Source organism: Trichosurus vulpecula, chromosome 3 (genome assembly GCF_011100635.1).
Source record: "Trichosurus vulpecula isolate mTriVul1 chromosome 3, mTriVul1.pri, whole genome shotgun sequence".
Classification (NCBI taxonomy): domain Eukaryota; kingdom Metazoa; phylum Chordata; class Mammalia; order Diprotodontia; family Phalangeridae; genus Trichosurus; species Trichosurus vulpecula.
Window position 1 is genome coordinate 285147105 of NC_050575.1, and position 16336 is coordinate 285163440.

The 16336-nt window shown below is 39.0% G+C and overlaps 1 protein-coding gene across 1 annotated transcript in view; it reads right to left on the reverse strand.

Moving 5' to 3' along the window:
* The window catches only part of LOC118841528 (adipocyte plasma membrane associated protein), a 51423-nt gene that overhangs the window by 23102 nt on the left and 11985 nt on the right, over positions 1-16336 (reverse strand). The window contains exons 3-4 of the mRNA XM_036749034.1: positions 5374-5489; positions 291-383 (exon numbers count right to left, since the gene is read on the reverse strand). Coding sequence (XP_036604929.1) covers positions 291-383; positions 5374-5489 — 209 coding nt within the window. The remainder of the gene's footprint in view (positions 1-290; positions 384-5373; positions 5490-16336) is intronic.

Sequence of the window (16336 nt, forward strand, 5' to 3'; positions counted from 1 at the left end):
GGATAAATATTTCCATTTCTTAGTACTGTACTTTGGGAAGACCAAACTAAATAGAATTTGAGCAGCATGACTAAAATTATTCCAGCAGTCACTAGGTCATATGGATAGTCCTAGGCAAGCTGTTAGTAGAACCCAGGAGTCTCTCAACCTCCTGACCATTGCTCTTTCCATTGATAGACTATGCCTCCTTGAAAGTTTATCTGATCTCTAAATTCAAGTAGTTTTATGGAATAACTCAGTGTCTCTCCAGAAGATTTCAAGAAATGTATGAGAACTCTTCATTGACTTACTGCAAGGGCCTTTACCAAGTCTGGCAATTGTGATTACTTCTCCATTTTCAAGTTTTACAACCCGACCATCAGCAGTGCCAGTAAACAAAGCATCTGGAAAAAGATAGGGAAGAGAAGTTACTTGAGTATCTTATCTGCAGAGCTCCAACATTATAAATATTTATACATACATGTGATCTTCCAACATGATGCTCAAAAAAATTACAGGTGACTTTTAACTCTTCACTTTGCCCTTCTTCATAAGGAAAAAAAAGACATTTTTGAAGGCAAAACTCTACAATACTTTAAATATATGGAAAAGAATATTATGCTTAAAGAGTTGTCTCTTTGGTCTGAATATAACTCAGGTTGCATATGATCAATATGGTGAGTGTTTAGAGGAATATCTGGAGAAAGCTATATAGCCACTAATCTAAATGCCAATTAAAAATTAAGGAATGCCTCAAAAGATTTATGATCTCTTGGGTACTCCCTCCAGTGACACAGAACTCAACATAGCTATGTCTTCTTAGACTGTGTGATTCTTATCTTTGTCCTCTCACTACAAATTTATGCTACATGACCTCAACTGGGCCCTTACTGCTGTTAGACAATCCTACTATATACCTCCCTTATCAGCTCATTATCCAACTCTCCACAGTGGCTCTTCCAAACCTTTTTAGCCCTTTTCAAACCTCCTATGTCTCACTTCCCCCTCCCCTCCACTCTCTCAGCAAGAACCTGCCTCATATTTTACAGAAAAAATTTGAGGCCATTCACCATCAGCTCCCTCATCTCCTCTCTTCCTCATCTGCTACTACACAGATGACTTCTGCAACTATTTCCATCATACCTGTCTCATCTAATGAAGTGATTTTACTCCTTATTGAGTCAATCCCTCCATTTGTTCAAGTGATCCTATTCCACCCCATCTCCTTCAAAAGACCGAACCTCTATCATCCCTCTTTCTTATTTTCAATCTCTTCTGTTCTGTTGGTTCATTTGCTATTGCCTATAAATATGCTCACGTCTCCCCTATCCTAAAAAACCGTCACTTGACCCATTAACTACTATCATCCTATATCTCCTCTTCTGCCCTTTGCAGCTAAAATCCTCAAAAAGCCTGTCTTCAATAGGTGCCTCCACTTTCTCTCCTCTCGATGTCTTCTTGTAAGAAGTTAAGTCTTACAATCCAGTTTCCAACTTTATTCCACTGAAACTACTCTCTCCAAAGTTACCAATGTTCTCTTAATTGCCAAATTCAATGGCCTTTTCCCCCTCATTTTCCTTGACCTCTCTGCAGAGTTTGACACTGTTGATCATTCTCTCCTCCTTGATACTCTCTGCTTTTTAGATTTTGGGGACACCACTCTCTCCTGGTTTTCCTCCTACCCATCTCACCATCATAGGTGTTCCTCAGGGTTCTGTCCTGGGTCCTTTTTTCTTCTCCCTCTATACTACTTTACTTAGTGATCTCACCAGCTCCTATGGATTTAATTACCATCTCTGTGCTAATGATTCTCAAATCTACCTATCCTGCCCCAACCTCTCTGCTGACCTCCAATCTCATATCTCCAACTGTCTTTCAGACATCTCAAACTGGATGTCCACTAGACATCTTGAACTCGGTATATCCAAAACAGAATTATCTTCCCTCCTAAACCTTTCCTCCTTCCTATCTTCCATATTACCACAGCTGTTGCCAAGGCCTAGCCATTTCACCTTTGCAACATATCTTGAATATGCCCCCTTCTCCCCCGTGACACTGCCACCACTTCAGTGCAGGGCCACAGCATCTCATGCCTTGATTATTGCAATGGCCTGCTGGTGGGTCTGCCTTCCTCAAGTCTCTCACCACTCCAATTCATCCTCCATTCAGCCACTAAAGTGATTTTCCTAAAATACAAGTCCAATAATGTCACACACACACACATACACATATACAGAGAGAGAGAGAGACAGAGAGAGAGAGAGAGAGAGAGAGACAGAGAGAGAGAATAAACTCCAGTGACTTCCTATTGCCTCTAGGAGCAAATACAAAATGCTGTTTGGTATTCAAAGCCCTTTATAATCTAACTTCCTCCTCCTACCTTTCCAGTTTTCTTACATCTTACACTTTCTATCCAGTGACCCTGGCCTCCTGGCTGTTCCATAAACAAGGCACTCCATCTCTTAACTGTGGGCATTTTCTCTGGCTATCCCCCATGTCTGGAATGCTGTCTCTCCTCTGCTCCAACTATTGATCTCTGTGGCTTCTTTAAGTCTCAACTAAAATCTCACCTTCTACAGGAAGCCTTCCCCATCTCCTCTTGATTCTAATGCCTTCCTGTTGTTATTTAGCTCCTATTTATCCTGTATATAATTTACTTTGTACATATTTATTTGCTTCATTAGATTATAATAAGTTCCTGGAAGGCAAAGGCTGTCTTTCGCCTCTTTTTGTATCCCCAATGTTTAGAACACTGTTTGGTATATAGTAGGTACTTAATAAATGTTCATTGATTGATTAATCATCCATTAGAGATCCAGTCAATATGTCTGGATGTTACCTACTTAAAATCAACATATGTAATTTCCTCTATGTCTGGAACACACTCATTATCCACCTAGTGAAAACATTTACTAATTGTAAAAGTCTCTGCAACTTTCCTTTCTAGAAGATTGATTGCTAAATTAAGTTAACCAAGAAATAAAATCTTCCATTTACTTTGAAAAGGTCTAGGAAGCATAGTGGATAGAGTACTTTATATGGCATCAAGAAAACCTGAGTTCAAAGCCTGCCTCAGACACTTACTAGGCAAGTCATTTAACCTTTCTCAGCTTCAGTTTCCTCATCTGTAAAATGAGGATAATAATAGCACCTACCTCATAGGGCTGTGAATATGAAGTAAGATAGCATGTAAAGTGCTTTGAAAATCTTAAAATGCTAAATAAATGCTAGCATTATGATTATGATTATTATTTCTAGGCAAACTAGAACAGAGGAAAAGAAGCATGACATACCTAAAGATACAAAGGGTTCCATTACAAAAATGCCTCCATTTAACACTTGCCTATGGTCTGAAAGTCTGGACTCAAAGAACCTTCTTGCATCAGTGTTTATTATTAATGTTGACCATGTAAAATATAAAAGTGTGATAAGTTAATGATTTAGAGTTACTGATATGCCTTCCTCCTTGCCAAGGCAAATCCCTCAACAGGCACCCTTGATCCCTTCCCTTCCTGTCTTCTCTTGCAGGCTGCCACTACCATCATCCTCACCCTCTCTAATCTTCAATTATTCCCTGTTTACTGGATCCTTCTGTGATCAGTACAAATACACCCATGAAATCTTCCATCCTTTAAGAAAAAAAAATTCTCATTGATTCTAATGTCCTCAGTAACTATTGTCTTATATCTCTCCTCTTTCTCTTGGCTAAATTCCTTGAGAAAGCCATTGATACTCCACTACCTATCCTCTCCCTAGATTCTGAATTGCATGCAATCTGGCTCTGACCTGATCATTCAACTGTAACTGTGCTCTCCAAAGTCACCAGTGAGCACCTAATTGCTAAATCTAATAGCTTTTTCTCAACCTTCACCCTTCTTGACCTCTCTATAGTATTTAGCACTGTTGCTCACCTTCTGGATTCTCTCTCTTTTCTAGGTTTTCCTAACACTGCTCTCTCCTAGTCTGACAATTCCTTCTCAATCTCCTTTGCTGCATCTTTGCCCTCGTCATGGTTACTAACCATGAATGTCTCCCAAGACTCTGCCTGGGCCCTTGGGTTAGGATTGATATTTTATAGCATTTCCCTGATGCAGCTTCTTCTCTACAGACCCTTCTTCCTTCTCTTTTACCAACAGGGATTATTTTCCCCAAATGGAGACAAAGTTGTCCCCAGGACCAGATTAAATCAGTCTCAAGTTCCCTGCCACAGCTTCACTGACACGTAAGAGTATAAAAAAATCCAAGACACACAAAGTCTGGTCCCCACCTTTTGTTAACTGTTCAGTGATTTGGGAGTGCCTCCTTTCATCCCAACCTGTTCTAAGAGAGTATTGGCATTAGAGCCACCCTCTTCTATTGTCTTTTATACTATCTTTTTTGACAGTGTACCACGCATTCAATTACCATCTCTCTATATATATGATTCTTAAATTTATAAATCCAGCCCTAATCTCCCAGCTGATCTTCAATCACATATCACCAACCACTTTTTGAACATCTCAAATTGGACTGGATATGCCATAGGCATCTCAAATTCAACATAACCAAAAGATAATTCATTATCTTTCACCAAAAAAGTTTTCCTCTTTCCAATTTTCCTAAAGGGTGCCACCATCCCCCAGTCACCCAGGTTCATAACCTTCATGCCACCCTCAACTCTTCACATGTACTCACCCTGCATATCTAATCTATTGTCAAATCTTCAAACATCTCTCATATGTCCCCTTCTCTCCACTCACACAACCACTACCTGAAAAGGCCCCCATCTCAACTTACCTGGACTATTGCAATAACCTCTAACTGGAGTCCCTGCTTTGAATCTCTCCCCACTCCAAATCATCCTCTACCACAATGTCAAATTGATCTTCCTAAAGTACGGGTTTGACCATGTCATCTGCCCTACTTAATAAAGTTCAGTGGCTCCCTATTATCTCCAAGATACAAAATAAAATGCTGTTTGGGACTGCATTTTTTGCCTTTTCTTTGTATCCTCTGTGAATAGCCTGCAACACAATAAGTATTTAATAAATGCTTGTAGACTGACTGAACAATGCAATCCCAAGTCTGAAACAGTTTATTAATAATCTCTCCTTTAAAAGTAACATCTCTTGGGGCAGCTAGGTCGCACAGTGAGTAGAACACCGGCTCTGGAGTCAGGAGTCAGGATGAGTTCAAATGTGACTAGGCTAAAAACTAAAAACAAGCTGTCCAACTAATTATATAAATATTCCAAAGTTAATAAGCAATACAATTTCTACTTGGAAAGTTGGGAAGCCAATAACAGAACAGATTCCCTCCAAGAAATAAAAGACAAGTAAAAATACTTCTCAGCAGAACAAGAAAATCAGAACAGTTTAAAGGTCATGGATGAGCTTAATGGTTTCACATGCTTACCACCAATATTTGCTATGGACTCTGGACCAATAAGCTGGTTTTCAAATAACTTTTCTGCCTGTTGCAACTTCACATTTGGTCGCAGAACTCCAAGTAGGAAGGGAGGCTCTTTGAAACTATAAAGGAATGAAATTTAATTTATCCAAGTATACAATAAATACAGCAACAAAATATTTATTGAGAGAGTACTATGGACATAGGACTACATCATTTGATGTAGGAGATACAAAAACTACCCCATTAGTATTACCAATCATAGCTCTATTAATAAAGAAGATGTATTCCTTAAACATAGCAGAAGTAACCAGAAGCATTAGAGGTTGTTTCAGGAAGTAAGAAAACTAAAATTATAGAATGAAAACATCATCTAAAACAAAAATATAAAGCATTAACATTTAAATCAAAATGATTTTATGAATAGTTCAATAATCATTTGTTAACTAAACATGTCTCTTCAAACCTTCAATTCCTGAATAAAAAAAGAGCAAATTCTGCCACCCTGCCTTCTTCTCCCCAATCACTCTAGCCACCTCAACTTTCTCTCCCTAGGCCCAAGATATCCCTGAGAAATTTTATTAACTCTTTCCACCACATCCTCTAGAACTCCTGCTTTATTGTACTCCTCTCCATCCCCTATCACTTCTTCTTATACTTCTCTACATCCTCAAATTGGCTTCCCCTAATGACACCTCAACTTTGCAAGGGTGGTTACTATTCCCATTCCTTCCAACCTGTAAACAAGAGAGAAAAGCATACTTCTTGCTCTCTACTCTCAATTCTAGTCCCTTGTTCTGCTGCCACTATTTAACAGTCTTCTTTGAAGCCATGCCAACTATTCATCCCATCTTGCCCCTATCCTATTTGATATCATCTGCTGACTCCAGAGTCAGTAGTCTTCTGCTTTCCTTAATGGCTTAAATATCTTGTTCAGTCTTCCTTTCCATTTTATGTCCCATGTGACCTTAACATCCTTCGTAATTCTTCAGCCTTCTCAACTTCTCTGCCCTTCAACTGAACTTTATTTTAGCCGCACACCCAGGGCACATCTTAGACTTCACCATCCCTTCAAACAGTTCTCTCTTCAAGATTCTATATTCTAAAATTACCCTCTCTGACCACAACTTCCTATCATTCTATTTCTCCCATGACCTCCTTCCTCCTGGACCTGCTCTTTAGCCTTACCATGAACTTGGTCCCTTTTATTTATTTACCCAGTCCTTCATCACATGCTCTAACATCACTTATTTTCCTATCCATTTGACCCCACAGTAAGCTTTATTAACATTGCATTAACATTATTGTGTTGTAAGAGATGATGAAGCACAGTTTCAGAAAAACCTAGGAAGACTTATATGAATTGATACAGAATGACGTGAGTAGTACCAGGAGAATAATTTAGCGAATAACAACAATGTTGAAAAGACAAACAATAATGAAAGGCTTATGAATGATCACAATGATCACCCACAGTTCCAAAGGACTCATGTTGAAATACACTGCCTGCCTACCTCATGATAGAGAGCCAATGGACTCAGAGTATAGACTGAGACATAATTTTTTTGGACATGGCCAATTTGAGAATTTGTTTTGTTTGATTATACATATTTCTAACAGGGGTTTGGTTTTGGTTTTTTTGCTTTCTCAGTGGGGGAGAGGGAAAGGGAGGAAGGAAGGAGATGTGATGTATAAAAAGGCCAAGAGACATCATTTCTAGGTAATTAATCATTTTATCAATTACGGCTAGTGAATAGTTAATAAAAGGATGGTCATTTGGCTTTCTCTCATAAATCAAAGACTCTTCATGGAATCCTCTTGATGCTTATATACCCTTGGAAGAATGGGTGCTCCCGACAGGCAGAAATAAATTCTGATTAGTTAACAATTAATAAAAGAAAGGATATTATGAGAAGTAGGCCTCTTCCAATGAGGGGCTGGGTACGCTGACTCTGATCATATTAATCAGACAAAGACAGACTCATCTCAAGCCAGACTACTCCCAATCTATACAATCTATACAAAAGAATCTATCCTCTACCTAGTCAGCGAACAATGAACTGATGATAGAGTAAAAATTCCACCTAGATTGGATAAGATCTTCTAGTTGGATGGGGTAAGAAGCAGGTACCCAGAGGGTTTGGTCAGTCTCATCTATCAGCGATGTCCTTCACAAGAACTGGCTAAATAACCTACAGAGGTTTATTTCTCAATGAGAAAATAGTAAGGACAAAAAAAAAACCTGTATCCCCTTGAAATTAATTACTTATTAATATAAGAGAGAAATAATAATTTATCTCAGAGAGAAGGAAGATCTTCATTTGAAAAGAAAATTTTTGAAGTTTTTTTCAAATTGCATACACCTCTACCCTTAAATCCCTTAACCTTCCACCACTCAACACCTTGTTAATCACCACTATCAAATAATTTCTACATCTGCTTTTTCCATTTCATATGCAGATCTACTGATGGATAAATCCACAAAACCATGCTGACTGGGTCCACTATCAATTCATGCTATCTAATCGCAAATAACTCCTCCACATGGCCGCATGACAATGTACTTATTCATTTCTTCCTACCCAAACTCCAAATTCCCTTAACAGTACTCATCATCATCTAAACAACTGGAGAAATATTAATTATTTGTGAGTAGGCCAAGCCAATATCATAAAAATGACAATCTACTTATTGTGGTTTGGGGTGCTGGGAACCTCGAAATTTAAGGGTCGGGGGGGTCTGCCTGGAAAGAATTCAAGCACTCAATCCTTCTTTCAGTCAGAGTAGTAGGGTTTATTGTAACAAATAGGAGCAGGATAGATTCCAAGTGAATCTGCAACTTAGTGGTTATAAGACTGATGCTTATATACAAAAAGGACAGTGAAAGGACATGGATGGGATTAAGGACTGGTAAGTAGTCTGGGGTAGGCCAGAAACAACAGTGAAAAGAAATCAAGTAGGCTAATTAGGTGATCTAGATGGGTGTGCTATAAGAAATGATAAAAGGGATAGTTCCAGAAAAACCTGGAGAGATTTATATGAACTGATGCAAAGTGAAATGAGCAGAACCAGAAGAACATTGTAGACAGTAACATTTTAACAAGAATCAACTGCGAAAGAATTAGCTACTCTGATCAATACAATAATCCACAAAAATTTCAAAGAACTTGTGATGAAAAACACTATCTATATCCAGACAGAGAACTGATGAGCTCTGAGTGCATATTGAAACTTATAATTTTTCACTTTCTTTATTTTTCTGGCCTTTTTTTGGCAACATGGCTAATATAAAAAAAAACAGTATGCATCTTTCTTGACCTCTCTGCAATATTTAACACTGATAATTATTACCCCACAATGCCTTCCTCTCCCCTGGCATTAGGGACACTGCCCTCTCATAGTTTATTTCAAAAGTCTCTGGTTGATCCTTCTCTAAGTTCTCATCCTCCAAAAATACAGGGGCCCTCCCCTACCCAAACCTCTTTTCCTGCTCTACAGATTCCACCTTGGTGATCACACTTACTCCCACAGTTTTATCTATTAATCTCTTAGCCAGAATTATCTAAAAAGATAATTCCTAAATCTCTATCTCTAGATCTAACCTTTCACCCAAATTCCAGTCTGCTATCTCCAACTGTATGTAGAACATATCCCCCAGGATGTCCTGACAACATTTTAAGCTCAATATTTCTAAAATTAAGTTTATTATCCTCCTCCCACCCTAACTTCCCTACTTCTGTTAATGACTCTGTCATCCCCCCAGGCATCTAAGTTTGAAACTTTAGAATCTTCTTGTACTTCTCCCTCTCACTCATTCCTCTTATCCAATCAATTGCCAAGTCCTATAGATTCTACCTCTACAAAATCTCTACTATCCATCTCCATCGTTCCAATCCAATTGCTGTTCGGGCCTTCATTTTTTTCCTGGAATGTTTTGGTAGACTTCTAAATGATGTTCCTGCTTCCACTTTCTCCCCATTCTATCTACTCTACACCTTAACGATTGAGTAATGCTAATGTGACCTCTGATCACATCACTGTCCTAACCAAAAGCATTCAATAACTGCACTGACTATCAAAGACTATGCTCCTTAGTCTAGTTCCAACCTACCATTCCAACCTTATTTCATAAACCTCTCCCTTCACATACTTTATAATGCTGCCAATATGTTCGCAAAATATTCATGGGTCAAAAATTTTTTCCCATCTACTGCACTCTTTCATCTGCTATAAACCTTATCTGCTAAAATTTTACCCATCCTCAAGGCCTAACTAAAATCCTATCCCTTTTAAGAAGCTTTCTCTGATCTTCCACAGATGGAAGTAGTTTCATCCTCCTTCAATTACTGACATTCCATTGTTTATAACTTTCTCAGGTACTTATTCTACCACACCTATTTGTGTAAAAGTGTTATCTATCCTACTAGATTGGAAGGTCTCTGAGGGTAAGACCAAATCTTTTCATAAGATTTCTAACCAAGGAGACCTTTGAGATTATTTTATCCAGCCTCTTCATTTTACTGACGAGGAAAGTGGAGGTTCAGAGTGATTTAGTGATTTGACCAAAGTAGGAAATAGCACCTCTCATTAACTACCACAATGTCTTGCTCAAATCAGGCAGTTACTGTGTGCTGAAATGAATTCAATTGCTCTGTGAAACATAAAAAGCTTCTGTGAACACCTATAAAGAAAATGTTCCAATTATGCCCATTTAAATGAAGCTTAAAAGCAGGACTGCTGCACATAGGCAATACTGATTCAAAGTTGATGTGATAAGAACTATCAGATATACTATAGTTGCTATAAGTGAAAGAACAAATTTTTATTGACTTTCTACCAACTGCTTTACCAGCAATCTCATTCTCTCTTGTTCTTGCCCTAAATATAACTTAATAAGTCCTTGTCATCTTTATTTTTCTGTTGACTCTCTAGCCCTAATTACATATATCTATAGTATAGAGGAAATATAAACTACAAATGGCAACAAAATTTCAAATACTTTTAAGGTTAAATTTAAAATTATTTTAAAATCTGTCCTAAAAACACTTTATTGTTTTATTACCATTAGTTTACATCTATTTAGCATATGAAGTAGGGGTTATATGTAATAACAGTGTTTTCCTGATTCACGGAAAATTGTTACATATATTCTTTTATACACATTCATTTCTACTGTACAAGAATATGCTTAGAGACATTTCTTCAAAAATCAACTACCTACAGAAAAGTTACGGTCAGAGATAGCCCTATTAAATACCATAAGCAATACCAACCATTATTTTATGTGAAATATTTTTGCCATCTACATGCAGAAAAATCACTAGCCTAAGAGTTTATGTTACTTTAAATTTTCTAGAAGAGGCAAAAGAATCTTAAGAATTGAAAAGGGGTCTGCAAATTCATCTAATTCATGCTTCACCTCATGCAGGACTTTCCCCTACAACTGAAAAGATAATCCTCTATAATGAAGAACATGAAATAGAACTCACTACCTAAAAAGAAAACCATTCTATTCTTGGGACAGCCTAAATTGTCAGAAAGTTTTTCCTTATACTCTACATTGAAATCTGCCTTTCTATAATTTTTCTACTGATTGGTCTTAGTTCTGACCTCTGGAACAACACAGGCACAATCAACCTACTTCTTCCAGACAACAGCCCTTAAAATATTTGATGACTGCTACTATGCTCCACTTCTACCCCCAATACTACCAAATTCCTTTCTTCTCCAGGTCAAACATCCCCAGTGCCTTCTATTGTTTCTCAAATAACATAATCCCACCCACCCACCCCACTCTACTCTGGACACATTTCAGTTTGTTGCACCCAGAACGGGAAGTACTATTTAAAAAATAGTTTGGGGGCAGAGCCAAGATGGTGGCTGGAAAGCAGGGACTCACTTAAACTCTCCCCCAAATACCTCCAAACAACTGTAAAAAATAGCTCTGAACAAATTCTAGAGCTGTGGAACCCACGAAATAGCAGAGGGAAGCAGGTCTCCAGCCCAGGATGGCCTGGATGGTTGCTGGGAAGGGTCTATCACACAGGGCTGGGAACAGAGCACAGCCCAGCGTGGGCTGCCCCAGGACAGACCAGAATGGGAGTTGGCTCAGAGCAGGACTTAGGACCATGAATCATTGAGCTGTGGCAGTCACCAAACTGCTCAACCCACAAACACCAAAGACCACAGAGCAGGCTAGTGGGGAAACTGCTAGACTGGGTTAGAGAGCAATCTTGCCCCAGGCCTGGGGGTGACGGAGGTGGTGCAGTGGCAGCAGCAGCAGGAAGCTCCTGGGACTGCTTCCAGAGTTCCTGGCTCACACAGTGGGAGGAATGGAGCAGCGGACCAGAGCGGGGGTTCAGGCATTGCTTTGCCCTGCTTGGATCTGGGTTGCAGTCCTGGTTGGCAGTTCTTGGGAGAGGAGAAGCGCTGCTGTGGCAGAGCTTATGGTGACAGTAGAGTAGAAATAGCTCTGAAAACAGCAGTGCTTGGACCCTAAAGCTTGGGACAAAGCACTTTCTACTCTATAAGCAGTCATACCCTGACAAGAAGCTCAAAGGTCAAGTAGTTGGCTGGGAACATGACCGCAGTGAAAAACCACACAGACTGAGACTCAGACTCTAGAATCTTTTTTTGGTGACAAAGAAGATCAAAACATACAGCCAGAAGGAGTCAACAAAGTCAAAGAGCCTACATCAAAAGCCTCCAAGAAATATGAATTAGTCTCAGGCCATGGAAGAGTTCAAAAAGGATTTGGAAAAGTAAGTTAGAGAAGTAGAGGAAAAATTGAGAAGAGAAATGAGAGTGATGCAAGAAAATCATGAAAAACAAGTCAATGACTTGCTAAAGGAGACCCAAAAAAAATACTGAAGAAAATAACACCTTAAAAAATAGACTAACCCAAATGGCAAGAAAGCTCCAAAAAGACAATGAGGAAAAGAATGCCTTAAAAGGAAGAATTAACCAAATGGAAAAGGAGGTCCAAAAGACCACTGAAGAAAATACCACCTTAAAAATTAGACTGGAGTAAATGGAAGTTAGTGACTTTATGAGAAATCAAGATATTATAAAACAGAACCAAAGGAATGAAAAAATGGAAGATAATGTGAAATATCTCATTGGAAAAACCACTGACCTGGAAAACAGATTCAGGAGAGATAATTTAAAAATTATTGAACTACCTGAAAGCCATGATCATAAAAAGAGCCTAGACATCATCTTTCAAGAAATTATCAAGGAAAACTGCCCTGATATTCTAGAACCAGAGGATAAAATAGAAATTTAAAGAATCCACCGATCGCCTCCTAGAAAAAATCCTATAAAGAAAACTCCTAGGAATATTGTCCCCAAATTCCAGAGTTCCAAGGTCAAGGAGAAAATGATGCAAGTGACAGAAAGAAACAATTTGAGTAATGTGGAAACACAATCAGGATAACACAAGATCTAGCAGCTTCTACATTAAAGGACAGAAGGGCTTGGAATATGATATTCCTGAGGTCAAAGGAGTTAGGATTAAAACTAAGAATCACCTACCCAGCAAAACTGAGTACAATGCTCCAAGGCAAAATATGGATTTTCAATAAAATAAAGGACTTTCAAGCTTTCTCTATGAAAAGACCAGAGCTGAATAGAAAATTTGACTTTCAAACACAAGAATCAAGAGAAGCATGAAAAGGTGATCAAGAAAAAGAAATCATAAGGGACTTACTAAAGTTGAACTGTTTCGTTTACATTCCTACATGGAAAGATGATGTGTGGAATTCATGAGACCTTTCTCAGTATTAGGGTAGTTGAAGGGAATATACATATATGTAGACAGAGGGCACAGGGTGAGTTGAATATGAAGGGACGATATCTAAAAAAATAAAATCAAATTAATGGATGAGAGAGGAATATATTGAGAGAGGGAGAAAGGGAGAGATAGAATGGGGTAACTTATCTCACATAAGTGTTGGAAAGAAGAGGGGACAGGTGAGGGGGAATGAGTGAATTTTGCTCTCATTGGATTTGATTTGGGGAGGGAATAACATACATACTCAATTGGGTATCTTACCCCACAGGAAAGTAGGGGGAAGGGGATAAAAAAGGGGAGATGATAGAAGGGAGGCCAGATGGGGGAAGAAGTAATCAAAAGCAAACACTTTTGAAAAGGGACAGGGTCAAGGGAGAAAATTGAATAAAGGGGGACAGGATAGGATGGAGGGAAATATAGTTAGTCTTTCACAACATGAGTATTGTGGAAGTGTTTTGCATAATGATACATGTGTGGCCTATGTTGAATTGCTTGCCTTCTTAGGGAGGGTGGGTGAGAAGGGAAGAGGGAAGAGAATTTGGAACTTAAAAGCAGATGCTCAAAAAAAGAGTTGTTTTTGCATGCAACTGAGAAATAAGATATATAGGGAATGGAGCATAGAAATCTATCCTGCCCTACAAGAAAGTATGGGGAAAGGGGATGTGGGTGGGGGGAGTGGGGAGACAGAAGGGAGAGCTGACTGGGGAATGGGGCAATCAGAATATATGCCATCTTGGAGTGGGGGGGGAGGGTAGAAATGGGGAGAAAATTTGTAACTCAAAATCTTGTGGAAATCAATCTTGAAAACTAAAATATTAAATAATAAAATAATTGTTAAGAGAGAAAAGAAATAATTTGACTATCAAAAAAAAGAAATAGTTTGACTAGAGTAGAGCACAATTCAACTATTTGCTTTTGGCATTATATGACTATTGGCTAAATTTAGAGTGTATTAGCATTTTTAGCAAATGATTAAGGAAAAGTAGAACACAATCACATGTAAAAATATTATATGGATGCATAGTAGACTTTAAGACAAGTTAAAGTTAACTTCTTTGAACATAGCTTTATTCCTACTTAAGAACAATCACAGTCTTTTTCAAATTTAAGCCATTTAAGTTCTGCTTAAAGATATTCTTATAATGATAAGAATGGCAGAAATCAGATCATTATACATAAATACATTGTATATGGTATCCTAAAACATTTTAGGCCCTCAGGAATTTTTTTTTAAAAAATAATCTGGGGGGCGGAGCCAAGATGGCGGCTGGTAAGCAGGGACTAGCATGAGCTCCGTACCGAGTCCCTCCAAAAACCTATAAAAAATGGCTCTGAACCAATTCTAGAATGGCAGAACCCACAAAACAGCAGAGGGAAGCAGGGCTCCAGCCCAGGACAGCCTGGATGGTCTCTGCGTGAGGTCTATCCCACACGGAGCTGGGAGCTGGGAGCTGGGAAAGGAGTGGAGCACAGCCCAGCCTGAGCGGCGTAGACCAAAGAAACCAGGAGCTGGGCAGAGGGGGCCCTGGCACCCTGAATCAGTGAGCTGCAGCAGTTACCAGACTCCTCAACCCACAAACACCAAAGACTGCAGAGAAGGTTAGTGGGAAAAGCTGCAGGAGTAGAAGGAGTTCACTGTTCGGCTTCCAGCCCCGGGGGCAGCAGAGGTGGGGCAGCTAAGGCTGTTGTTACTTCCGGCTCCAGGCCCACCTGGTGGAAGGAATTAAGTGGTGGATCACAGCAGGAGTGTACAGCCTGCTGAAGATCTAAGCCCAGTCTGGGTTGGGGGTTCTTGGGGAAGGAGCAGTGTTGGTGTGGCAGAGCCGGCACCTCCCCCCCAAACGTGGAACATATAACTCTCTAGTCTACAAGCAGTCATACCCCACTGAAAAACTCAAAGGTCAAGTTAGTTGGCTGGGAATATGGCCAGGCAGCGAAAACGCACTGAGATTCAGTCTCAGACTTTGCATTCTTTCTTTGCTGACAAGGAAGACCAAAACATACAGCCTAAAGAAGTCAATAAAGTGCAAGAGCCTACACCAAAACCCTCCAAGAAAAACATGAACTGGTCCCAGGCCATGGAAGAGCTCAAAAAGGATTTGGAAAAGCAAGTTAGAGAAGTAGAGGAAAAATTGGGAAGAGAAATGAGAAGGTTGCGAGAAAACCATGAAAAACAAGTCAATGACTTGCTAAAGGAGACCCAAAAAATACTGAAAAATACACTGAAGAAAACAACACCTTAAAAAACAGACTAACTCAAATGGCAAAAGAGCTCCAAAAAGCCAATGAGGAGAAGAATGCCTTGAAAGGCAGATTAGCCAAATGGAAAAGGAGGTCCAAAAGACCACTGAAGAAAATACTACTTTAAAAATTAGATTGGAGCAAGTGGAAGCTAGTGACTTTATGAGAAATCAAGATATTATAAAACAGAACCTAAGGAATGAAAAAATGGAAGACAATGTCAAATATCTCATTGGAAAAACCACTGACCTGGAAAATAGATCCAGGAGAGACAATTAGAAATTATTGGACTACTTGAAAGCCATGATCAAAAAAAGAACCTAGATATCATCTTTCAAGAAATTATCAAGGAGAACTGATCTGATATTCTAGAGCCACAGGGCAAAATAGAAATTGAAAGAATCCATTGATCGCCTCCTCAAACAGATCCCAAAAAGAAATCTCCCAGGAATATTGTTGCCAAATTCCAGAGCTCCCAGACCAAGGAGAAAATACTGCAAGCAGCCAGAAAGAAACAATTTGAGTATTGTGGAAACCCAATCAGAATAACACAAGATCTGGCAGCTTCTACATTAAGAGATCAAAGGGCTTGGAATATGATATTCCGGAGGTCAATGGAGCTAGGATTAAAACCTAGAATCACCTACCCAGCAAAACTGAGTATCATGCTCCAAGGCAAAATATGGACTTTCAATAAAATAGAGGACTTTCAAGCTTTCTCAGTGAAAAGACCAGAACTGAATAGAAAATTTGACTTTCAAACACAAGAATCAAGAGAAGCATGAAAAGGTAATCAAGAAAAAGAAGAAGAAAAAGAAATTGCAAGGGACTTACTAAAGGAGAACTGTTTTGTTGACATTCCTACATGGAAATATGATGTGTATGATTCATGAGACCTTAGTATTAGGGTAGCTGAAGGGAATATGCATACATATA